The sequence below is a fragment of the Saccopteryx bilineata genome, chromosome 4 (genome assembly GCF_036850765.1).
Source record: "Saccopteryx bilineata isolate mSacBil1 chromosome 4, mSacBil1_pri_phased_curated, whole genome shotgun sequence".
NCBI lineage: Eukaryota > Metazoa > Chordata > Mammalia > Chiroptera > Emballonuridae > Saccopteryx > Saccopteryx bilineata.
The window spans coordinates 191,323,197-191,348,954 of NC_089493.1; the positions used below are offsets into that span (position 1 = coordinate 191,323,197).

The 25,758-nt window shown below is 47.3% G+C and overlaps 1 protein-coding gene across 6 annotated transcripts in view; it reads left to right on the plus strand.

Moving 5' to 3' along the window:
- The window catches only part of KCNIP1 (potassium voltage-gated channel interacting protein 1), a 288,179-nt gene that overhangs the window by 257,331 nt on the left and 5,090 nt on the right, over positions 1-25,758 (plus strand). For 2 of the 6 annotated variants that reach the window (XM_066273245.1, XM_066273246.1), the window contains exons 2-6: positions 13,022-13,146; positions 13,665-13,785; positions 22,226-22,296; positions 23,221-23,328; positions 24,707-24,811. In XM_066273245.1, the coding sequence (XP_066129342.1) occupies positions 13,022-13,146; positions 13,665-13,785; positions 22,226-22,296; positions 23,221-23,328; positions 24,707-24,811 (530 nt within the window). Of the gene's footprint in view, positions 1-9,288; positions 9,322-13,021; positions 13,147-13,664; positions 13,786-22,225; positions 22,297-23,220; positions 23,329-24,706; positions 24,812-25,758 lie in introns of all 6 variants that reach the window. The other 4 variants (XM_066273248.1, XM_066273249.1, XM_066273244.1 and 1 more) reach the window with 3 other exon arrangements.

Genomic DNA, 25,758 nt, shown 5'->3' on the forward strand with positions numbered 1-25,758 from the left:
TCAATGCCAGCTGGGGAATCAGAGCCTTTGCCCCAAGGATCGCCCCGCAGGAAGGAGGTGGGTTGTATTGTGGGCAGATTGATGGAGAGGCACCCTCTTTTTCTTTTTTTTTTTTCCCTGAAGCTGGAAACGGGGAGAGACAGTCAGACAGACTCCCGCATGCGCCCAACCGGGATCCACCCGGCACGCCCACCAGGGGACGATGCTCTGCCCCTCCGGGGTGTCGCTCTGCCGCGACCAGAGCCACTCTAGCGCCTGGGGCAGAGGCCAAGGAGCCATCCCCAGCGCCCGGGCCATCTTTGCTCCAATGGAGCCTTGGCTGCGGGAGGGGAAGAGAGAGACAGAGAGGAAGGAGGGGGGGTGGAGAAGCAAATGGCGCTTCTCCTATGTGCCCTGGCCGGGAATCGAACCCAGGTCCCCCGCACGCCAGGCCGATGCTCTACCGCTGAGCCAACCGGCCAGGGCGAGGTACCCTCTTATCCTCCTGCTTTCTCCAGGAGTGGAGCATGGGTCCAGGGCTTCCTCCAGGTCCGACTCTCACTTCCTGTTTAATTCCGACCACAGGGAACAGACAGGCGGACAGAGCCCCCCAGGCAGCCTCACGCAGGCTGCTTCCCCAGGGGTGGGGGTAGGATGCCCTCACGGTAATGGCCTGGATCCTGCACCGATTCAGAGAGGCAGCAGGCCCTTGAAACAGGCAGTGTTTCCTTTTCCTTTTTTTTTTTTTTTTTTATGATGGTTTCATTTTCCATTTTTATTGGCCCCTCTCTGATTGCTCCTGGGCGCTCCGACTGGATGTGAGATGCGCTGACATTTATAGAAATCAATACATTAATAAATCACGAAGTTCATAATGTCTGATTTGCTTCTAAATGAGACAGAACTATTATCACCATAACGTGGCCCATAAAATAGGCCCAATTGTGATGTATTGTGCAGTCGAATTGTGCAGGCATTTGAGTGAACCACCTTTCCCCCAAAGAAGGCTGAATAACTTCATTAATAATGCAAGGTGTGTCCGCCAAGGTTTCAGTTATTAAGTGCACAGTGAAGAGGCTCCCAGGCTGAGTCCCGGAGGTGACACCCTGTCATCTTGGGAGACGTCCACACTCCCGCGAGCTGGCTGCGGTCCCTGCATCGGGCCATCGTGTTCCAGCTGGGGGTAATGTCCAGTTCCCTTCTCCAGCCGAGCAGTGGACTGAAAAGATACACACTTGAACTGTCTGGATTATTAAGGGCGGAGGAGTTGCGGCCATGGGAGGACTGTAGGGGAGAAGGGGTAGGACATTTCCTCAAGGACTAGCAGTTATTAACAGCCTGGGACTCACTCTCCAGGCTGAGTGTCCCCTCCCCACAGTGCTCAGCCGTGCTCCACGGTGCTCTGGGGACCGAGGCGAGGTGCCTGGTGCCCTCTCATCCAGAGCCTTATGTTGCTTGTTTGCTTACGCCCACTGCAGTTAATATAGATTGATCATATTCACTTAAGCCAATTAATGTCCAACTTGAACTGGCGATTGGGTACGTCTGACGGCGTAAATCCCAGAGCTGGAAAAATCTCCCTGTATTGAAGAGAAGCACACTTAATTAACAAGATCCATCAGGAAAGGCATAATTGTGACCTAGCAAGAACCTAACAGATGTGATTATTGGATTCTACTGCTGAGGACGGCCCTTCAGATCACAGTCTTAATGCGTGGGATGACATTTCTTGAGTACCTACTATGTGCACAGAGCACTTGGCATATTTCATTTAAGTTCCCAGCGACAAGGCAGGTGTGATTAGTCTAATAGCCATACACCTCCTGGGGACAGTGAGGTGACTGGATCAGTTGTAAAACTATGACCTTGCTGTCTGAGCTCGCCGAGACAGGCACTTAATCCGAGGATACACGAATACCAAATTCCAGCCAAAGCACCCTTGGCTCATCTCCGTTATTTTCCCCGCACGTGATTTTCCTGTGTGGCGTCCAGAAGTTTGTTTGCACACTACCAACAAAGAAAGGGTTTATTCAGTCATATTCCAGGGGCTGAGCCTACTTTATGAATTTGAAAGGGGGTCCTCAGGGCACTCACTTGGGAGAGTTGAGCCTATGCCAAGCTCTTCTAAAATAGCAGAACTGTGTATGTGTGGGGGGAGCCAGGTCGGGCTGGAGGGTCACGCACTTCCCTTCCCAAATCCATATTCAGTGACTTCACATCAGAAGCCTGAACTTGGCCGTGGTGAGAATATTTGCATCAGGGGAATTAGAAGATGGTGCCAGTCAGGCCCTGCTCCCCTGCCAAGAGCCAGGGTTTATGACCAGCCCACCAAAGCAAGCCCTCCGAGTAGGAACCATCACCTGGCAAGTTGCAAAGCCATCTGGGCGTGAAAGAGACGTGCGTTCACACCTGAGCCTGACCTGGACCTAGTGAGTTTCCATGGATACGGGAATTCCAGGCCAACCTGAGAGAGGTCCCCATCATGTCGTAATTTTACTGTTCCTTTGAAGAACTCCTTTGACCTTTCTACCCCTTCATGTGTCTGTCTTACACCGATAAGCACCCTTTCTCCCTGGGTTCTACTCTCCCCGTCCCGCCCCCTGCCCATTTGCAATGAATTGTCATTTTTGCTTCTCATTCAAAAGGTGGAACAAATCCCACCCACGTAATCCTCTATTTCCTTCAGAAATCTTCCAGACCCACATGCCCTCTGTCCCCAACATTGGGCTGGCGGCCACCGCTCGTTAACTGGCTGCCTCCATGTGCCAGAACGGAACGTCAGGGTGGTGTCCAGCTGAGACCAAAGGAGAAATGGCAGGAGGTTCCCCTCCACAGCGGGATGCTTTGGTGGCAGGATTTGGGCCTCATTTGACTAATTGTCTCAGGGAGCTGGGGAGGCAGCCAGAGCAAAATCATACAAAGTTTCATCCTGGGGCACGTTTTCCAGACAAAGAGGTCCACTTAACACATCATGTAGTGATTTCTGCCTGTGGGGGTGGGGGTGATGCTGCCATGAGATGAACCTAATATTTCCGTTTTGCTGCCTGGCAGGGGTGTGAGCGGGACTCAAACGCTGAGTTGGAGGTGAGGGGACACAGGGGTCCCTAATGGATGTGGCCCCGGGTCCTGAAACACCATGTCAACCTCCTCTCAGCCGAGCCTGGGATCTAGATGACTCACTTCTTCCCCAGGACTAGTATCTTCATTGTTGTTGTTGTTGTTATTTTTTCCATCTTGGTGAAAAATGTGTGAATGTTACACTGTCACACAGCCAATAGAATGGTGAGTTTCATCACAGTCTAGGTAGTAACTTTGTGGACTTGAAATAATTGCATCACGTTTCTGACAGTTGCGACTGACTGCCACCCGCCCAGGATGTTGCAAGGTGTATCTGAGGCCCCTCCCCACGCACCCACGTGTGGGAGGAAAGGGCAGAGGACTGAAGTGCAGGGTGTGCAGGAGTTTCAAGCCCTTTGATCTGTAAAACCTCCCTTCTAATGGAAGTAGCAGTACTCAAAGATGACATTTTGTAGGACTCTGTTTTCTTTTTCTTTCTTTTAAAAAACATTTTCAGGACTGAGGTGTAAATGAATGAGGAATGTGTAAATTCAGGGTTGCTTAAAAGGGGCAGGAGGGTTTCCAGATAAAGAGAATGAATGCTTGGAGCAAAGCACAAGTTGAGTTTTATTGAAGACTGAATAAAATGTCTCGAACACTTAGAACAGGGGTCCCCAAACTTTTTACACAGGGGGCCAGCTCACTGTCCCTCAGACCATTGGAGGGCCGGACTATAAAAAAAACTATGAACAAATCCCTATGCACACTGCACATATCTTATTTTAAAGTAAAAAAACAAAACGGGAACAAATATAACATTTAAAATAAAGAACAAGTAAATTTAAATCAACAAACTGACCAGTATTTCAATGGGAACTATGCTCCTCTCACTGACCACCAATGAAAGAGATGCCCCTTCCGGAAGTGCAGTGGGGGCCGGATAAATGGCCTCAGGGGGCCGCATGTGGCCCGCAGGCCGTAGTTTGGGGACCCCTGACTTAGAAAATCTTTATCAAGGCTCAGCTCAGCACTCCTGGGACTCATTGTTAAGTTTATAACATTCAGAGCTGATGAGTTGTGTGTGTGTGGGGGGGGGGGGGGGTCTGAGGAAGTTCATGTCTTACCTCCAAGCCCAGGCTATGAGAGCTCAGCCTCCTGGGGTTACACTTCAGAACCAAATGGAATTCCTTTCCGTCTCTGCTCCATGTAGACACCAACAAGGATCTGCACCCCCAATTATATTGGGGTAAAGCATCAAACAAAAAGATGGTGCCAAACTCTTCCAGGGTAAACCAATCAACCATGTATAAGGGGGGAGAAAAGATGACATTCTCTGATGCCAGCATGCCAGCGCAGATGAAGTCTCGGATGTAGTAACCACATCACTGAGGCAACCGAAAATGAACCACGGGAAACACTGGAAACATGACTTCTAGAGGAAGCACAGCATCCAGTGTTAAGCACACGGTCACTAAATTATTTTAAATTCCCCTCTAGGTATAGTTTTAACAGCATCCCACAGTTTTGAGATGCCATATTTTCGCCATCATTTAGTTTAAAATACTTTCTAATTTCCATGAGATTTCTTTTTCCGATACACGGGTGACTTAGGAATTGGAACCCTGCTGCTTGATTGCCGACCATTTGGAGATTTCCTCATTTTCTTCTTGCTCTTGATTTCTCGCTTGAGTGCACTCTGGACAGAAAACCATTCTGAGTAATTTCAATCCTTTGAACTTGGTTGAGATCGGCTCTATGACCCACAAAAGGGTGGGGTTTGGCAAATGTTCTGTGTGCGCTTGAAAAGGGTGGGTGGGATTCTGTGACGGTCGGGTAAAGAGGTCGATGGTGTTGATGAGGCCGCCTTCGTTCATTGCATCGCTCATACCTTTTAGACTCTCGCTGATGTTTTTCTGTTTTATCCGTTATTGGAGAAGTGCTTTGAAATCTCCAGTCATGATTGTGAACCCGCTATGTCTCAGCTTTGTCAGACTTTCTGTGTCTTTTGAAACTATATATTGTTAGTGCATACGGATTTTAGAATGGTTGTGTTGTTTTTGTTTTTAGTGAGAGGGAGAGGGAGAGGTGGAGTGGGGACAGACAGGGACAGACAGACAGGAAAGGAGAGCTGAGAAGCCTCAACTCATAGTTGCAGCACTTTAGTTGTTCATTCATTGATTGCTTTCTTTTTTCTTTTTTTTTTTTTTTGTATTTTTCTGAAGTTGGAAATGGGGAGGCAGTCAGACAGACTCCTGCATGCTCCTGACCGGGATCCACCTGGCATGCCCACCAGGGGGTGATGCTCTGCCCATCTGGGGCATTGCTCTGCTGCAACCAGAGCCATTCTAGTGCCTGAGGCAGAGGCCACAGAGCCGTCTTCAGCGGCCATGCCAACTTTGCTCCAATGGAGCCTTGGCTGCAGGAGGGGAAGAGAGAGACAGAGAGGAAGGAGAGGGGGAGGGGTGGAGAAGCAGATGGGCGCTTCTCCTGTGTGCCCTGGCTGGGAATTGAACCCGGGACTCCTGCACGCCAGGCCGACGCTCTATCACTGAGCCAACTGGCCAGGGCCTTGATTGCTTTCTTATATGTGCCTTGACCAAAGGGCTCCAGCCAAGCCAGTGACCCCTCCTTGCTCAAGCCAGCAACCTTGAGCTTCAAGCTAGTGACCTTTGGCCTCAAGCCAACAACCATAGGGTCATGTCTATGATCCCATGCTCAAGCTGGCGACCCTGCACTCAAGTCTGATGAGCCTGCACTCAAGCCAGATACCTTGTGGTTTCAAACCTGGGTCCTGAACATCCCAAGCCAGTGCTCTATTCGCTGCACCACCTCCTGGTTAGACTAGAATTTTTGAATATAACAAGAACTCTCTAGCCGAGTCTTTTGCCTAAAGTCTACTTTATCTGACATCAAAGTAGCCATGACGGCTTCTCTTGATTTGGGTTTGCATCTGTACCGTTTTCCATCCTTTTCCTTTGACCTGTCCTGTGTCCTTGCGCCTGCAAGTAGCATCCAGTGACAGTTTGGTTTTTCCTGGAAGACTGCTCTCTGGTACTGAAGGTTTTCCGTGGGTCTTCATGTGAGCCTGCTGAGTGCTCCGCTTGGCTCTGCGGCCCTTGGGCTTGGGCTCCTCCTTGGCTTCCCTTGACCTGTCACTTAGGAGTCAGCCGGTGCCTTGAGGGGCTACACGACTGGTGCTGTCAGGCTCATCGCTCTGTGGTCCCTCCTGTCTTCGCCCCTCAAGTCCTGAATGTCTTACTATCAGTGATCCAGGGTTGTCCTCCCAGAGAGCTGAAATTTCTACTTGTGTCCTCTGCAGACTCTCTCTGCTCCTTTCTCGGCCTCCTTCCGCTTATGAATCAGCCTGTGTTTTGATTTGAAAGGCTGCACTGACTGTCAGGCGTACCTCAAACAAGTTTTTTCTTTCCTCCAGAATAACGGCGTCCAAAGTGCAGGCACGTTGGTGGCTCTCCAGTGCCTCCAAACAGATGCCTGTCTTTCAAACCCTCTTTTAAATCTTCCTTTCCGTTGCAACAGAGTGACACCCTGGAGGGGCAGAGCATCGCCCACTGGTGGGCAGAGCGCCGCCCTCTGGTGGGCGTGCCGGGTGGATCCTGGTCGGGTGCATGCGGGAGTCTGTCTGACTGTCTCTCCCCGTTTCTGGCTTCAGAAAAATACAGAAAAAATAAATTAAATTAATAAATAAACCCTCCTTTCCTAGGTCTCAGTGAGAGCTCAGCTCTGCTGCAGGAGAGCCTACCATTCCCTGGTCACCTGGGGTCTGTGATTCTGCAGACACTGTCGCCTCAGTCCTTCCTCCTCCAAGAATCAGATGAATTACCAGTTCCCCTTGGAGCTGTCCCTGCCCTCCTTCCGGCCCCCCGCCATCCATGGGGACATCAGCGAAGAGCTTCCTGCTCTCCACTCCCAGAGTCTCAGTCATATCCACGCTGTTTAGAATGATCTGCCCACAAAGAGTCTCCGGCCATCCATCCACAACACCCTACAGACAGGAGTGTTATTATATTTGGCACACGCTCTATGTTGCGAGTGTGAAACTCATTTATGACATCCAAGAATCACGATACAAACGATTTTTAAGTGTAACATCTCTTGAACGTCAAAAGACCTGGACTCACTGGGCATGAATTCCACATGACAACAGCTAGCTGTGTGACAGCTGCTTCCCTCTCACGGGGCAGAGGCTCTGAGGTACAACTCGGAATGGTTGTACGCACCTCACCTGACTCATCTAAATGACCTCCCAGCTACCATGAGCATTTGAGTTTATAATCTCTGCCGTGTGGCTCCCTTCCAGGCTGAGAACAGACACGATGTCCATCATCTCTCTCCCTGGCAGGCCAGAGGAGGTCAACTATATTTGTAGACATGTCTCATGAAAACGCTACCTAAGCATTTTCAGGGCAGTGAAACTATTCTGTAGGATCAGGACATTATACTTTTTTGTCAAAACCCGTAGAACTGTACCACGCAAAAGTGAACTCTAACGTAGACTACAGACTTTAGTTAAGAAATGATCCATCCATTTGTTCTGTCGGTTGTAACAATATATCATACCAAAGTAAGATGTTAATAATAAGGGAGACTGTGAGGGTGGGTATATGAGAACTCTCTGCATTTTCTGTAAACCTAAAACCGCTATAAAAACAAAGTCCGTTAGAAAAAACTAAATAAAAACAAAGGCTACTTAATTAGAGTGATAAAAATAGGGCAGCTAAATCCAGCAAAAGAAGTTTCTCTTATGAAATTCAGGTTCAGGACTCTGGTCAGTTGGCTCAGTGGTAGAGCCTTGACCCAGCATGTGGATGTCCCAGGTTCGATTCCGGGTCAGGGCACATAGGAGACACAACCATGTCTTTCTCCCCCCTCCCACTCCTCTCTCTCTCTCTCTCTCTCTCTCTCTTCTCCTCTTGCAGCCATGGCTCGATTGGTTTAAGCACTTTGGCCCCTGGGCACTGAGGAAGGCTCCATAGAGCCTTGCCACAAGCACTAAAAATAGCTGGGTTGTGAGTATGGCCCCAGACAGGCAGAGCATCCGCCCCGGATGGGTGTCACGAGGTGGATCCTGGTCGGGTGCATGTGGGAGTCTCTCTCTATCTCCCCTCCTCTCACTAGAAAGCAAGCAAGCAAGAAAGAAAGAAATAAAGAAGAGAGGGAGGGAGGGAGGAAGGGAGGGAGGAGGGAGGAAGGAGGAAAGAGAGAAAAAGAAAGAAAATTCAGGTTCAAGAGACAAGAGCAGAAGCACTTACCAATGGATCCCCACCTAGAGCACCACTTTGCGGGGGTTGTGGGCAGGGAGTGACTAAAACATAGGTAAGGTGGTGGCTGGGCTGCCTCCCACACTCTCCTTCAGCCAGAACCAGGACAGGAGGAAGTTCAAGGCCATCTCTGATGACAATTGAAAATCAGGCTAATCTCCAAATAGATGCCCAGGGGAGAGCAGCAGATAGAGCCCTTCCTTCCCGCTTTCTCTGGGACCTGTGGCCCCGCCAGTCCACTGTGCCATGGATGGTTTTCCGAGGCTTGATGGTTTCTCTTGTTTTCTACTTGGCATCACAGGGAGAGAACCCTACCTGCATCCGCTGGTTTTTTTCAACCAGCCCGTTTCCTCCTTGGCACCTGTGTTACTTATGTGCTTGAGAGGGGACAGGAGAAGCAGGTTTTGTAGATTGTAAGCTCCGTGCGAGCAGGGAACAGAGTTGCTTCATTCACGGATACGCAGGGTGGGGCCACTGTAAGCCTACTTTTGCCCCAGCCTGGATGTAGAGTAGATGTGACAGGGATAGTTGTTGAGTGAAGGAATAGGGACTACGCAGCAGAGAGGGACGATGGGGCCTCCATCGCGGAGGATGTCTGCAAGCCCCTCTTCAATCAAACAGGCGGGTATTTCCAAGGCCCATGCACATCCGCGCATCCTCTGCCCCATGCCATCCCATCTCTCTTCTGGCTGCATGGCTGCATGGCTGCGGGCATGCTCGATGAGCCCCCTGCTGGGAGCCGTGGGTACTGCACGGCGACCCATTGCTCTTGCCTGGTCTGACCATGGGACAAGGACAGGGAGCCGTCCGCCCTGCTCTGCTACAAGCCCTCTTCGCCTCTGTCCAGCTGGACAGCGACCTGGACACCCTCAGAGTGGACTCTGTGGAAAATAAAAGTGTGCTTTGCTTTCTTTTTTTTTTTTTTTTTTTTTGATGAATGAATTTGGTAAAATGTTCTCTTACTTTTTCCTAGACATCGCCTGGTGGTATTACCAGTATCAGAGAGGTAAAAAAAAAAAAAAAAATGTTTAAACTAACTTGACTGCTTGGGTCACATGACTTTCAAAGGAAGAGCCGTTTAATTAAGTACTTCTATTTGGCAATTAGTCTTCTCACTCACCCACGTCCTGTGCCCCTTGTTAACAAACCCCACCTGTACGGAAACAGCTGGAAACATTCTTTTAGAGACAAGTGATAGGAGAAGCTTTGCTCCCCTGAAGCAACTGATATGTTTTCCTCTCATGGGCAATAAAATATATATAAGAGCTCAGAGCCAATTTGTGGCTCAAGTGTAGTAACTACTCAGAACAAATGACCTGAATTTCTGTGTTCTCTTTTTCCCCGTGGTCTTGACCTCCTAATCCAATCCACATTTTCTGGGGCTGTTTTTCTTATTACTTTATCTCTTATTATTGTATTATATTTATTTCATCTAATTGCTTCAGTTTCTTTGTGGGATGTGCTAAACGAAGAGTGAGGGAGGGGGAAGGAGGTGGATGGGGCAGCGTACGGTAAGACGAAGGGAGGCAGGTGTGCGGGTGAGGACCACAGGTCAGGGACCAAAGACGGAAATGCCTCCGGGGCCAGGGAGGTGACAGAACTGGAGAGAGTGAGCCAGAGGGGACAGCCACCGCTCAGCTCCAGTGAACTACGGACTTGTGACAGCTTGAGACCAAAGTTGTCCGATAATCCCATTTTCCAAGAAACATCTGAAATGCAGATGTGTACATGAGTCCCTCATCTTTAAATATTGCCAGTCACTCCAAAAAATATAAATAAATAAATAAAAACACATTTCCTAGGCCAAACAAGACTTGTATTTGGACTGTGTTCATTTGAAGGGACACCATGTTGTGACCTCACAACTGGTTGGGGTGGGTATAAATTCCAACCCAGAGACACCCCCCCCCAAGGGAGGAGAAACTATTTTTCAGTCCAGGGAGAAAGAGATGGTCAGGGGCGTGGTCTTTGGTCATGGCCTTGGGCAGAGAGGCTAACGGAGGAGACTCCTCACGAGGGAGAACACCAAAGGTGTGGGACCTCCTGCACTCCTAGGCTAAGGGTCTCACTTGTCCCCAGGCCAGAGCTTGTCGGGGCAGAACCCCTGTAAGGCTGGTTACAAACCGATCTGCAGAGGGTGCTCGGAGGAAGCAGAAGCCATTCATTGTAGGAGCACACGGAAACCAGATCTACTGAGTCCCTGGACCGGCTGGACGCTAGATCTAGATCTGTCGCCAGCTGTCCTGTCTCTGTGACCTAGGACTCAGGCAAAGCCATTTAATGACAGAGTTTGGAAGAGACCACCTGTGCTACGAGCACTAAGTGAGAGCTCCATGTGTTTGAAAGCTACAGGAACCCGCTGAGAGTAGGTACAGAATGCCACAGTTCAACACACTTTCCTTTCTGAGGGTCTGAAGCTTCCATTGCACACTCGGAAGATCCTGCGACCCCAAAACACTAAGGAGCACTTCCTCTGAATCGTCCTCCCCAGCCTCTCCTCCGGCCAGAGCTTCCCGGGCCGCGTGCTCTGCGGTTGGTTATTCCGTCTCATTTTAACTAAGCCCAGGGCTACCTAACTCATCACTTTTTGAGGTACTCACACTTAGAGAACTCTCATCCGTTAGGACACCCATTTCCCTAATTTTAAGATGGAGAGGGCAACGGTCCCCCACTCCCCACCGCACAACCAGGTAACTTAGGGGCATGACACCATTTTACAAGTTGAAAGTACTTTGCAAACACAAGGTGTCTAATTCGTTGTTGTTATGCAGTTTTTGCTACAGCGTGGCATCTCAGGGTTAATTTTCTATCATCCAAACTCAGTCTGACTTGGTAACTGGCTCATTGTGGCTTTTAATAACAAAAATGATCATCACAAACATTTGGCCTTAGAGACTGTTAAGAAGCCTCAAAAGAAACTGTCAAGCAGCCCCCCCCTCAGACACCTGTTCCTTCTGTTTTCCTCTTTCTCCCCCCAGGGACCTGGGTCAACCTCCTTTCTTTCCTGGGACCACCCGGGTAGCACCCAGGGACTCTCCGGGGGGGGGGGAGGAGGAGGAGGAGGACTCAACAGAAGGATACAAAAACCTCTGCAGCCCCTTCCACAGTCTCTCCAGAACATATTTACAGCGGCCCAACCATGAGGCGCCTGAGGAAAGGAGGGAGAGAGCTGGCATGAGGAAGAGGAATGCCCAGAGCCGGCGCCCCTAGAAGGTTGCCACGAGTATGGCCTTATTAGCGGTTTCCTCGTGCATCATGCCACCCGAGGGCCGTGGTCGTGAGCACGGTTCTACAAAGAAAGAGATTGCAGTGGAAGATACAGTACATCCTGCTTTAGTGAGGATCACATTTATGTTGAGCAATCGGCCTCACACCCAGCAGGATAAGGTGATAAGTATTGCCAGGCACTTAAGAAAGAGATGACAGCAAGGAATTGACACCAAGTTCTTCTACCCCACCCCCACCCCCCCGTAGAAACATAGCCAAATGTCCGTTACCTTTGGGGAAAGGTACAAGATTCAAACTCACTTTGACGGGTCTCTTTCCTATTGAAATCCAAGTAGCAAAAGGAAAGGCGGAGCAAAGAGACCGACCCTGACTAGAGCCACCATGCGCACAGAGTGACGCACCTGCTCGCCCAGGTCTCCCGGCTGGAGACACAGCCCGCTCTCCCTGGCCCTGGCCGTGGGAACAGGGTCCGCGTCCTCCCAGCAGCCCGCCCTCTCCCTGTCACTGTTCTTTGCCAGCCCGGATCTACAGTCGCTCAATATATAGATTTGGTAATGTTGGCGTGACAATGGACAGAAAAGGTTAGATGGTAATTGATTCTTGATTGGAGAAAATTTATAGGAAGAACTCCAGGCGGGGCCCAGAGGAAAACACTCGCTGATCCTCCGGCCATGGTACAACGTTCAAAATTCCCCTCATTTGGATTTTGTGACCCTTCAGGAGGAGATGGGGCAGTGTTCTCCCTTTAGGTGACCGACCCTTTCTAAACAACCGGTGCAACATTACATTGTATTATAGCGCGGTCTAACTACCACTTAAGACAACTGTTTTGAGAGCCCTTCAATGCTTCGGGAGCTTTGGTTTATATAAAGTAGCTCCCACTTAAGTCATTGTCCTTTATGTAGGTTACCTAGTAGATATTACAAAACAATACTGTAAAATACACTCATAGTTTTAAATTAGTATTTAATGCTCCAATGGAAACTTTTTGCTAAATCATGCTAGCCTTTCTCTAGTCCCACATGGTGAGAGATTGTGGATCTGTAATAGGTTTTAGTAGGTTTGCTTCCCTGTGCTGTTGGGAGGGTGTTGATCAGTTCTGTGTCTGCAGAACATTCAGGTGTTCAGTGGGCAGCACATTGACTTGGCGGAAAAAATATTTCCAAAGAAAGGGCAGCGTTTTCACAAGGACTTATTTTTAGCTCTTCCGCTCTCTCTCCACTGAGAGGGTGTTTATCTCAGATGCTGACACGCCCTCACCTGATGCGCACACACCTGGAGAGATGGCTGGACTGATTGTGAGACAGAAAGTGTGACCGGGCAGGGGGTCCAGGCAGGAATGTCATCCATCGGCAGTGTGACCCCAGCCCACGACCCTATGTCCCAGGCCACGGCACCACCCTGATGACAACCAGACTATGTTCTGACAAGTGACCGCTGAGGGTCAGCCCTCCTAACGCCGCCTCCTCTGGTTCCAGATAAGATTGAAGACGAGCTGGAGATGACCATGGTTTGCCATCGGCCCGAGGGGCTGGAGCAGCTCGAGGCCCAGACGAACTTCACCAAGAGGGAGCTGCAGGTCCTGTATCGAGGCTTCAAAAACGTAAGCCCCACGCGGCCTCCCAAGGCGCCGGCCGGGTCCCCCCGGGGCTGAGCCCTCCCGGACACCAACGGGGCGGTCAGGGAGCTCTCCCGGCTGTGTCGTTGTGAAAAGAGGAGGGTGACTTGTACAAAGGGGATGTGAATGCAAGACCACCTTATTGGGAAGGTTCACTTATCCCCATTTCACAGCTAAGAACGTTGATGATCGGGGGCTGACTCAGTCAAGGTCACAAAGCTTAGAAGGGGCTGAGCCAGGAACCAAATGCAGGTGTTTCTCATCCCGCAGCCCAAACTCTCTCCACCTCCCAGTGCCCGCTCCGGGAGGGAGTCCCCTCACTTCACCAAGCGGCCCCCCAACCCAAGGTGGGGCTGACCCCGACCCCTCACCACGAAGGCACAGAAAGTCCCTGCCCACCAGAGATCATAAGGAATCTTCGAGCCCAAGGCGGGACCCCCTCCACTCCTCGGGGGGGGGGGGGGCTCTGACACGCCCACTGACTCTGTCCCCCGCACACGCAGGAGTGCCCCAGCGGCGTGGTCAATGAGGAAACTTTCAAGCAGATCTACGCGCAGTTTTTCCCTCATGGAGGTGAGTCTGACCTTGACCTTGAAAAAGACCCTGCCCGGCCCTCTCTCTCTGGTGAGCTGCCTTCCTTTCTCCAAGTTCAAGTTCCTTGTTACCCACCTCCTCCTCAACTCTGGGGAGAGCTCAGAGCAAGGCGCCTCCCTTATGACAAGATGTGGGGGGTTGCTGGAGCGTTAGCCGGAAAGACCTCTGAAAGACGGACCCTCCCCAGCGGAGGAGAGATGGACGGAGAATCTGAGGAGGTCTCCTCACCGCCCCGGGAAGCAGGTGCTGTTCTCCCAGGTGGGGCACTCGAGCTTCCGAGAAGCTAAGCCTTCACTCAGCGGCCGAGGCCAGCCAGGATTGGGGAAAGAAAGTTCAGTAAATACCATGGGCCCAAAGGAGGCAGGGGCGCACAGAGTTGTGCCTAGAGATCTAGGTTAGCGAAGAGGCGAGGCCCATGCTGCTCTGTGGCGCTGCCTTTTGCGGGAACCCTCTCTGGTCCCGTGGACCTGGGGCACCAGTGCCTGTTCCTCTGGTTTTCATGTGTCACGTGCCATCTCATTCTTTGTCCAGGAGTCACCTCCTGCAGGACCCTTCCCTGAATCCTGATGGAACAGGGACCCAAGCATCGCAAACGCGAGTTGGCAGCCCCTCCCCAAGCTGGAAGGGGGGAGGCAGCTTCGTCCCATTCAGGCCCTAGACTCACCAGTTGTTGAGTTCTCCCGAGCCACTCTCTAGTGCAGGGGTCGGGAACCTATGGCTCGCGAGCCAGATGTGGCTCTTTTGATGGCTGCATCTGGCTCGCAGACAAATCTTTAATAAAAAAAAATGATGTTCATTTCTCTTCTCTTCCTTTCTCTCTATGAGGGTTGCACTCCAAAACCCTTAACTATCTCTCTCTCCTTTCTTTTTTCTTCTTTTAGTGGTTCCCTCTTTTTTTCTCTCTCTCTCTTTCTTTTCTCCCTCTATATTAGTTTCTTCCTTTCTCCTTTACATCTCCTCTCATTCAAACCTCAATAACAAACAAATTATCTTATCTGGGACTCAAACCTATGTTTGTGGCATTTTGGGGGGTTTTTACTTCACCTTTTTAACTCACTAGGAGTGCTCCCATCCCTGGCTCTCCATATTATCTAGTTCTTGTTCCACTAAATACAATAGTAAGTTTTTTATTTGTCCCCCCATTTTTCCATTTTCCTCTTATTCCTCTCATCATAACTCTTAGAAAACCAACACCTAAAAGCAAATCATTTTATTCTTGACCCAAATTTTTTCCTTATTTGCTTTTTGTGGGTCCATACGCTCTTTTATTTTTCTTTTTTCTTTTTTTTTTTTTTTCCTTTTTTTTTTTTTTTTTCTTTCTCTCTTTTTTGCCCCTTTATTACTTTTCCCCAATTCAGGCCCTCCATCACAGGCATTGTTTGTTATAACTCACAGTCCGCCACAAGATTTTCTCAAGAAAGAGGGGAGAGGAGAGGAGAGGAAAAAAAGAGGGGGGGAATAATTTCCTTTTTTAAAAAATTTTTATTTTATTTTATTTTTCTTTATTTTATTATTAATTTTTTTAAAAAAAAAACAACTCTTTTCGATTTGTTATTTTTTTATTTTTTTTAACTTTTTATTCTTTATTAAATCTCATTAATACTATCAACAAAACCACCCTCAGATGCCATTAAGGAAGAGAAAATCGAATATCATGGATACAAAAGAAAGAGAGGTAACACAGCTAGATGAGGAAAAATCTATGGAGAAAAAATTTAATATATTGGAAACCTTGGAGCTAAATGACAGAGAATTCAAGATAGAAATCCTAAAAATCCTCCGAGATATACAAGAAAACACAGAAAGGCAATATAGGGAGCTCAGAAAACAACTCCATGAACACAAAGAATATATGTCCAAGGAAATTGAAACTATAAAAACAAATCAAACAGAGATGAAAAACTCAATTCACGAGCTGAAAAACGAAGTAACAAGCTTAGCTAATAGAACAGGTCAGATAGAAGAGAGGATTAGTGAAATAGAAGACAAGCAACTTGAGGCACAACAGAGAGAAGAAGAAAGAGACTCAAAAATTAAAAAAAATGAGATAGCCCTACAAGAATTATCTGACTCCATCAAAAAGAATAACATAAGAATAATAGGTATATCAGAGGGAGAAGAGAGAGAGAAAATGGAATGGAGAACATACTTAAACAAATAATTGATGAGAACTTCCCAAGCCTGTGGAAAGAACTAAAGCCTCAAGTTCAAGAAGCAAACAGAACTCCAAGTTTTCTTAACCCCAACAAACCCACTCCAAGGCATATCATAATGAAATTGACACAAACCAACAGCAAAGAAAAAATTCTCAAGGCAGCCAGGGAAAAGAAGAATACAACATATAAAGGAAGGCCCATTAGATTATCATCAGATTTCTCAGCAGAAACTCTACAAGCTAGAAGAGAGTGGACCCCAATATTTAAAGTCCTGAAAGAGAGGAACTTTCAGCCACAAATACTATACCCATCAAAGCTATCCTTCAAATACGAAGGAGAAATAAAAACATTCACAGATACAGAAAAGATGAGGGAATTTATCATCAGAAAACCCCCACTCCAGGAATTACTAAAGGGGGTTCTCCAATAAGATACAAAGAACAAAAAAAAACATAGCCACAAGTAAAAGCTCCAAGAAGAACACAATAAAACCAAATTTAAACTGTGACAACAACAAAAAGAAAGAGGGGGAGAAGACGGAGATTAACAGTAGCAAAGGACGATGGAGTGCAAAAGTACTCACAAAATAGTTTGCTACAATGAACAGGGTAGGGACCCTTTTCATTACTCAAAGGTAACCACCATTGAAAAAACCACCACAGAAGCACATGAGATAAAAAAGATAGCAACAGAGGAAAGATGTATGGAATACAACCAAATAAAAACAAAAGATAGAAAAACGAAAGAGAAGGATCAAACAAGACACAAAACTAACAGAAAGCAAGATATAAAATGGCAATAGGGAACTCACAAGTATCAATAATTACACTAAATGTAAACGGATTAAACTCACCAATAAAAAGACACAGAGTAGCAGAATGGATTAAAAAAGAAAATCCAACTGTATGCTGCCTACAGGAAACTCATCTAAGTAACAAGGATAAAAACAAATTCAAAGTGAAAGGCTGGAAAACAATACTCCAAGCAAATAACATCCAAAAAAAAGCAGGTGTAGCAATACTCATATCGGATAATGCTGACTACAAGACAGGAAAAGTACTTAGAGACAAAAATGGCCATTTCATAATGGCTAAGGGGACACTGAATCAAGAAGACATAACAATTCTTAATATATATGCACCAAACCAAGGAGCACCAAAATATATAAGACAGCTACTTATTGATCTTAAAACAAAAACTGACAAAAATACAATCATACTTGGAGACCTCAATACACCGCTGACGGCTCTAGATCGGTCATCCAAACAGAGAATCAACAAAGACATAGTGGCCTTAAACAAAACACTAGAGCACCTGGATATGATAGACATCTACAGGACATTTCATCCCAAAGTGACTGAGTATACATTTTTCTCCAGTGTACATGGATCATTCTCAAGAATTGACCATATGTTGGGCCACAAAAACAATATCAGCAAATTCAGAAAAATTGAAGTTGTACCAAGCATATTTTCTGATCATAAAGCCTTGAAACTAGAATTCAACTGCAAAAAAGAGGAAAAAAATCCCACAAAAATGTGGAAACTAAACAACATACTTTTAAAAAATGAATGGGTCAAAGAAGAAATAAGTGCAGAGATCAAAAGATATATACAGACTAATGAAAATGACAATACGACATATCAGAATCTATGGGATGCAGCAAAAGCAGTGATAAGAGGGAAGTTCATATCGCTTCAGGCATATATGAACAAACAAGAGAGAGCCCAAGTGAACCACTTAACTTCCCACCTTAAGGAACTAGAAAAAGAAGAACAAAGACAACCCAAAACCAGCCGAAGAAAGGAGATAATAAAAATCAGAGCAGAAATAAATGAATTAGAGAACAGAAAAACTATAGAAAAAATTAATAGAACAAGGAGCTGGTTCTTTGAAAAGATCAACAAAATTGACAAACCCTTGGCAAGACTTACCAAGGAAAAAAGAGAAAGAACTCATATAAACAAAATCCAAAATGAAAGAGGAGAAATCACCACGGACACCGTAGATATACAAAGAATTATTGTAGAATACTATGAAAAACTTTATGCCACTAAATTCAACAACCTAGAAGAAATGGATAAATTCCTAGAAAAATACAACCTTCCTAGACTGAGTCAAGAAGAAGCAGAAAGCCTAAACAGACCTATCAGTAGAGAAGAAATAGAAAAAACCATTAAAAACCTCCCCAAAAATAAAAGTCCAGGCCCTGACGGCTATACCAGCGAATTTTATCAAACCTTCAAAGAAGACTTGGTTCCTATTCTACTCAAAGTCTTCCAAAAAATTGAAGAAGAAGCAATACTTCCAAACACATTTTATGAGGCCAACATAACCCTCATACCAAAACCAGGCAAGGATGGCACAAAAAAAGAAAACTACAGACCAATATCTCTAATGAATACAGATGCCAAAATACTAAACAAAATACTAGCAAATCGAATACAACAACATATTAAAAAAATAATACATCATGATCAAGTAGGATTCATCCCAGAATCTCAAGGATGGTTCAACATACGTAAAACGGTTAATGTAATACACCATATCAACAAAACAAAGAACAAAAACCACATGATCTTATCAATAGACGCAGAAAAGGCTTTTGATAAAATACAACACAATTTTATGTTTAAGACTCTCAACAAAATGGGTATAGAAGGAAAATATCTCAACATGATAAAGGCCATATATGATAAACCATCAGCTAACATCATATTAAATGGCACTAAACTGAAGGCTTTCCCCCTTAAATCAGGAACAAGACAGGGTTGTCCACTCTCTCCACTCTTATTTAATGTGGTACTAGAGGTTCTAGCCAGAGCAATCAGACAAGACAAAGAAATAAAAGGCATCCATATCGGAAAAGAAGAAGTAAAGGTATCACTTTTTGCAGATGATATGATCCTATACATCGAAAACCCCAAAGAATCCACAAAAAGACTACTAGAAACAATAAGCCAATACAGTAAGGTCGCAGGATACAAAATTAACATACAGAAGTCAATAGCCTTTCTATATGCCAACAATGAAACAACTGAGAAGGAACTCAAAAGAATAATCCCCTTCACGATTGCAACAAAAAAAATAAAATACTTAGGAATAAACATAACAAAGAATGTAAAGGACTTATATAATGAAAACTATAAACCATTGTTAAGGGAAATCGAAAAAGATATAATGAGATGGAAGAATATACCTTGTTCTTGGCTAGGAAGAATAAATATAATCAAGATGGCTATATTACCCAAAGCAATATACAAATTTAATGCAATTCCCATCAAACTTCCAATGACGTTTTTTAAAGAAATAGAGCAAAAAATCATCAGATTTATATGGAACTATAAAAAACCCCGAATAGCCAAAGCAATCCTAAAGAAAAAGAATGAAGCTGGGGGCATAACAATACCTGACTTCAAACTCTATTATAGGGCCACGACAATCAAAACAGCATGGTATTGGCAGAAAAATAGACACTCAGACCAATGGAACAGAATAGAAAGTCCAGAAATAAAACCACATATATATAGTCAAATAATTTTTGATAAAGGGGCCAACAACACACAATGGAGAAAAGAAAGCCTCTTCAATAAATGGTGCTGGGAAAACTGGAAAGCCACATGCAAAAGAATGAAACTGGACTACAGTCTCTCTCCCTGTACAAAAATTAACTCAAAATGGATCAAAGATCTAAACATAAGACCTGAAACAATTAAGTACATAGAAGAAGACATAGGTACTCAACTCATGGACCTGGGTTTTAAAGAGCATTTTATGAATTTGACTCCAATGGCAAGAGAAGTGAAGGCAAAAAGTAATGAATGGGACTACATCAGACTAAGAAGTTTTTGCTCAGCAAGGGAAACTGATAACAAAATAAACAGAAAGCCAACTAAATGGGAAATGATATTTTCAAACAACAGCTCAGATAAGGGCCTAATATCCAAAATATACAAAGAACTCATAAAACTCAACAACAAACAAACAAACAATCCAATAAAAAAATGGGAAGAGGATATGAATAGACACTTCTCCCAGGAAGAAATACAAATGGCCAACAGATATATGAAAAGATGCTCATCTTCTTTAGCTATTAGAGAAATGCAAATCAAAACGGCAATGAGATACCACCTCACACCTGTTCGATTAGCTGTTATTAGCAAGTCAGGTAATAGCAAATGTTGGAGAGGCTGTGGAGAAAAAGGAACCCTCATACACTGTTGGTGGGAATGTAAAGTAGTACAACCATTATGGAAGAAAGTATGGTGGTTCCTCAAAAAACTGAAAATAGAACTACCTTATGACCCAGCAATCCCTCTACTGGGTATATATCCCCAAAACTCAGAAACATTGATACATAAAGACACATGCAGCCCCATGTTTATTGCAGCATTGTTCACAGTGGCCAGGACATGGAAACAACCAAAAAGCCCATCAATAGATGACTGGATAAAGAAGATGTGGCACATATACACTATGGAATACTACTCATCCATAAGAAATGATGACATCGGAACATTTACAGCAAAATGGTGGGATCTTGATAACATGATACGAAGCGAAATAAGTAAATCAGAAAAAAACAGCAACTGTATTATTCCATACGTAGGTGGGACATAATAGTGAAACTAAGAGACATTGATAAGAGTGTGGTGGTTACGGGGGGGGAGGGGGGAATGGGAGAGGGATAGGGGGTGGGAGGGGCACAAAGAAAACAAGATAGAAGGTGACAGAGGACAATCTGACTTTGGGTGGTGGGTATGCAACATAATTGAACGACAAGATAACCTGGACTTGTTATCTTTGAATATATGTATCCTGATTTATTGATGTCACCCCATTAAAAAAATAAAATTATAAAATAAATAAAAAATAAAAAAAAAAAATCCAAAAAAAAAAAAAAAAAATGATGTTAAAAATATCAAACATTCTCAGCCCTGGCAGGTTGGCTCAGTGGTAGAGTGTCGGCCTGGCGTGCGGGAGTCCTGGGTTCGATTCCTGGCTAGGGCACACAGGAGAGGCACCCATCTGCATCTCCACCCCTCCCCCTCTCCTTCCTCTCTGTCTCTCTCTTCCCCTCCCGCAGCCAAGGCTCCATTGGAGCGGCGTTTGCCCAGGCACTGAGGATGGTTCTGTGGCCTCTGCCTCAGGTGCTAGAATAGCTCTGATTGCGGCAGAGTGACACCTCAAGATGGGCAGAGCATCGCCCCCTGGTGGGCATGCCGGGTGGATCCCGGTCGGGCGCATGTGGGAGTCTGTCTGACTGCCTCCCCGTTTCCAACTTCAGAGAAATACAAAAAAGAAAAAAATATATAAAACATTCTCATGTATTACAATCCATTCATTTCCTACCTCTCATGTTCATGGTTGCAGGTGGCTGGAGCCAATCACAGCTGTCCTCTGGGACAACACCAAATTTTTCATGGATAATGCATAATGTACACGGGTCATTGTATAGCTCTCACGGAATTACATTTTAAAGTATGTGGCGTTCATGGCTCTCTCAGTCAGAAAGCTTCCTGACCCCTGCTCTAGTGAGTTTGGACGATGTGATGGGCTTGGTGGCTTTGATGATGTGACTATGTGAAAAGATTAACGAGCTTTTGCAGAAATGTCAAGAGAGAGGTCTTGCTCCATCCCATTGGACAGAGGTGGGGAAGCAGAAGCTCAGAGAGGGTGTGTTAGATGCCTGTGGTCACACAGCTATGCAGTGACAGAGCGGCTGTCCCCGCCTAGGGCACTGCACTCCCACATGCGCCCGACCAGGATCCACCCGGCATGCCCACCAGGGGGCGATGCTCTGCCCATCTTGAGGTGTCGCTCTGCCGCAATCAGAGCCATTCTAGCGCCTGAGGCAAAGACCACAGAACCATCCTCAGTGCCCAGGCAAACGCCGCTCCAATGGAGCCTTGGCTGCGGGAGGGGAAGAGAGAGACAGAGAGGAAGGAGAGGGGGAGGGGTGGAGAAGCAGAAGCTGTCCCCGCCTAGGGCACTGCACTGCCGCCCAGAGAGCACCTCCATGCAGCCATCACGTCATTCGTCCGCCAGGAGTACACACAGACAGGTGGGAGGGCCACTCTCGGGGATGGCTAGGTGCAGGGGCAAGGGCTTGTCTTGGCCCTCACGAGAACGTCCCACCTAAACCCCAGGAGAGCCAAACGGACCCAGATTTACCACTGGCCTTTGCCACTCCGTACGTGTCTCCTTTCTCGCCCCCACCACCCTGCTCCTCTCTTTCTTGTTGCTGTAAGGGACCTCCCTCCCCTCACAGAGCCCCTGCCCCCGTCACCAGCCTGTCCTCCTCTGCCTTGCAGACGCCAGCACGTACGCCCACTACCTCTTCCACGCCTTCGACACCACCCAGACGGGCTCCGTGAAGTTCGAGGTACGTGTGTCTCTGGGGCTCCCCGGGACCCCATCTCCTCACCCTCTGAATCGTGGCGTGTTGTGGGGGGGAAAGAGTTTGATTGCCAAATGCCCGCAGCCAAGACAAAGAAACCTCCATCCATTCAACAAGCATTTCCTGACTACATAGAGCAGGGGTCCCCAAACATTTTACACAGGGGGCCAATTCACTGTCCCTCAGACTGTGGGAGGGCAGCCACATACAGTGCTCCTCTCACTGACCATCAATGAAAGAGGTGCCCCTTCCGGAAGTGCAGCAGGGGCAGATAAATGGCCTCAGGGGACCGCATGCTGTAGTTTGGGGACACCTGATAGACACAGCAACTGCCCCTGCCCTCCCGGGACACGGGGCCTCGAGGGTCAGGTGGCGACAGTTTAATAGCTCACAGGCACACGGAGCTCACCACGTGGCAGGCTCTGTACTCGGCACTCTGCATGTGTTATTTCATTGAACCCTCACAATAACCCTACAAGGTGGGGTGCTATTATTTATTACCAGTTACAGAAGAGGAAAGTCAGGCAAAGAGAGGCTGTCTTCCCCAAGGTCAAACAGCAAAGGAGGGACTTGAACTCAAGTAGGATGTCCCCAGAGTCCACATTTAGCCACTGGACTCTGCCACCACGTATACCATAATGGCAGCCGTGGGATGAAGCCGTACCGGGGGAGGCTGTGTTTACCTATGTCTGCGGGTATCAACACACAGAGCTCGATTCTTCCTCACGAGAGGGCCCTCCCACGAAGAGGGCCAGGGCAGGGAGTGATGGGGGCGCTCTCCACTGAGCTTGGCCATGGCCTTCCGGGGACAGAGGACCTGGAAGAGACCATGATGCAAAAGCAGTCCCAGAGCTCAGCCCCACCCAATGGCTCGGTGTTAATGTCACTTGCACATTTGCCACTTGTCAGGACTTTGTAACCGCTCTGTCGATCCTACTGCGAGGAACCGTCCATGAGAAGCTAAGGTGGACATTTAACTTGTATGACATCAATAAAGATGGATATATCAACAAAGAGGTGAGTGAGCTGAGGCGGGAGCGGGCAAGGGCCACGAGGGAGTCATCTAACTCAGGCAGCAGCCCCGGTCGTCTCGAGGAAATTGTCGGAGTGAGGAGGGGTCTGCCTGGGGGCTCAGCGTGGCCCTCCTCGGTGCCCCCCCTGCCCTTGCCCCAGGCTCTGAGAAAGGGCTAAGTGGATCCCTTCATTTTACCGGGGCACACATACTCAGCGCACGTTTCAAAGTGGGTATAAGTGGTTTATTCTGTGTAGTTACTCTTCCCCAGGGAATGTGCATTTCAGCAGGTTAGCAGCCACACGTTAAAGCCAAAATCTGGGATGGCTGTGTAGTGGTCAGCAAGATGAGAAAGGAATGCTTGTCGCTGAAGAGTCAGACCACCGTTTTGCCTTCTAGTAAACCCACAGAAGGGGGTGACAGAGGGTGTGTCCGTCTCTAAAGAAGTCTTCACAGATAATTTCTGAGTGTTCACTGCTTGACACTTTCAGAACCTCAGAGCCCATGTGGTGCCCAGCCCGTGAAATACCCACAGGTTTACCTCAAAACCCACTGTGGTGTCTCCTGTCCCCTGGCACCTCAATCGAGCCTTGTTTAGCATCCCACGACGTCCCACGTCCTGAGCTCCAGTCCTCACCTCCCCCACCCGGCAAGGTTCTCTCCAGTTTTCATTCCGCATTCATCCAGTCGTGCATCCGCGCAACATTGTGTTTGAAGGCTTACTAGGTGTTCCAGGCACTGAAGAGGAAAGAGTGGTGGGCAGCCCCTGGTAGCAGGTGTGGTCCGTGAAACTGCAGTAAATACATACCATTGGAGACAGAAGTGGCCGTTTAAAACCATGCAAGAGGAAGAAGATGTAAAAATTAGTGTGATGCACTACATTCTGAAAATGACTTTATAAAGTAGTATGTCAATATACAAAGTAGCTCTGCTGTAGTCAGACGTCCACCTTTGTGCCAGTCAACTGTGGTCAGTGTCACTCATGGCCACAGGGACGGGTCACCTGGTACAAATACAGCCAGCCGGGCTCACCCATTCACAAGAACTCATGGAGTGGGGAGAGGGTCTTCCAGAAGTAGAGTACGGGCTGGTCAGTATATAAACATGTCCACTCCAAGCCCAAGACAACCCCTCCCGGAGGGCGATGCTCAAAAAAAGGTAACGGACCCGAGAGCTTCTAAAGGCCTGGAGAACTCCCCACTGTCCTCTCTCCAGGAAGAGGCTCCCGGAGTACTGCCCCTCTCGCTGGCCTTGTCACTCCTTCTCATCAGCTGAAGAAGGTCCTTGTAATCACTTTTACTCCTAAGGGGGATAAGGAGCCCCTAAGAAGAGCTGCACCTCACGGTTCCCACACTCTGTGCTTCCTCCATGTCCCCTGTCCAGGAGATGGTGGACATTGTCAAGGCCATCTACGACATGATGGGGAAGTACACATACCCCGTGCTCAAAGAAGACACCCCAAAGCAGCACGTGGATGTCTTCTTCCAGGTGAGTGTGCACACCTGTGTGTGACCTTTCAGCTTGACTTAGATCAGTCCTGCCACAAGCATAGGAGCAGTGGCGTGCGTGCGTGCGTGTGTGTGTGCGTGCGTGTGTGTGTGTGTATCCGACCCTGCACTGCATGTTGTGGGAAACAGGAAAGGATGACAAATGTATCGTTCTCCAGGAACAGAGGATCTCATTAAGCAGAGAAGGCTACACTCCAGAAGAACGCAGGGAAGGGTACGTGGTGGAGTACAGGCTCTAAGTTCCGTTCTTGGGCTAGCCGAGTCCACAGAGGAGACCTCATTAAGCACGTTTGTGTAGGTGGGGAGCATTTAGCAATGGTTCTCAACCTTTCTAATGCCGTGACCCTGCAATACAGTTCCTCATGTTGCGGTGACCCCAAACCAAAAAATAATTTTGGTGGCTACTTCATAACTGTAATTTTGCTACAGTTATGATTCGGAATGTATTCTCATTGCTTTAGGCGACCCCTGTGTTTTGGTCGTTCGACCCCCGCCGGGGTCGCGACCCACAGGTTGAGAACCGCTGGTCTAGAGAGTAAGAGAAATCAGGTTGGAAAGGATGGTGAGATGGAGTGTGAGATCTTTAGCTTGAAAACTTCATCCTTGTCTGGTCAAGAGGAGGTGGCTAGTGTTCATCCGTAAGTAGAAGTGTGGCAGGATCATAGTGGTTTTCTAGTAAATAATTAACCTAGTAATAAAGTATCAAAGAAAGCCAGAGCTCATGCCAGTCTAATCCTCCCCCTTGGCAGATGGGGAAAACAGAGGCTCACAGAGGCTTCCAGACTCATGGTCACACAGTGAGAGACAGTAGAAACTCATGTCCAGTGTTCTTTCTGACAGATGGACAGGCCGGGGGAGTCTCAGGAGACTTGGCAGGGGGTCAGCAGAACAATCCGGCAACAAGGTGCTGAGAGTCTAGAGAATGTC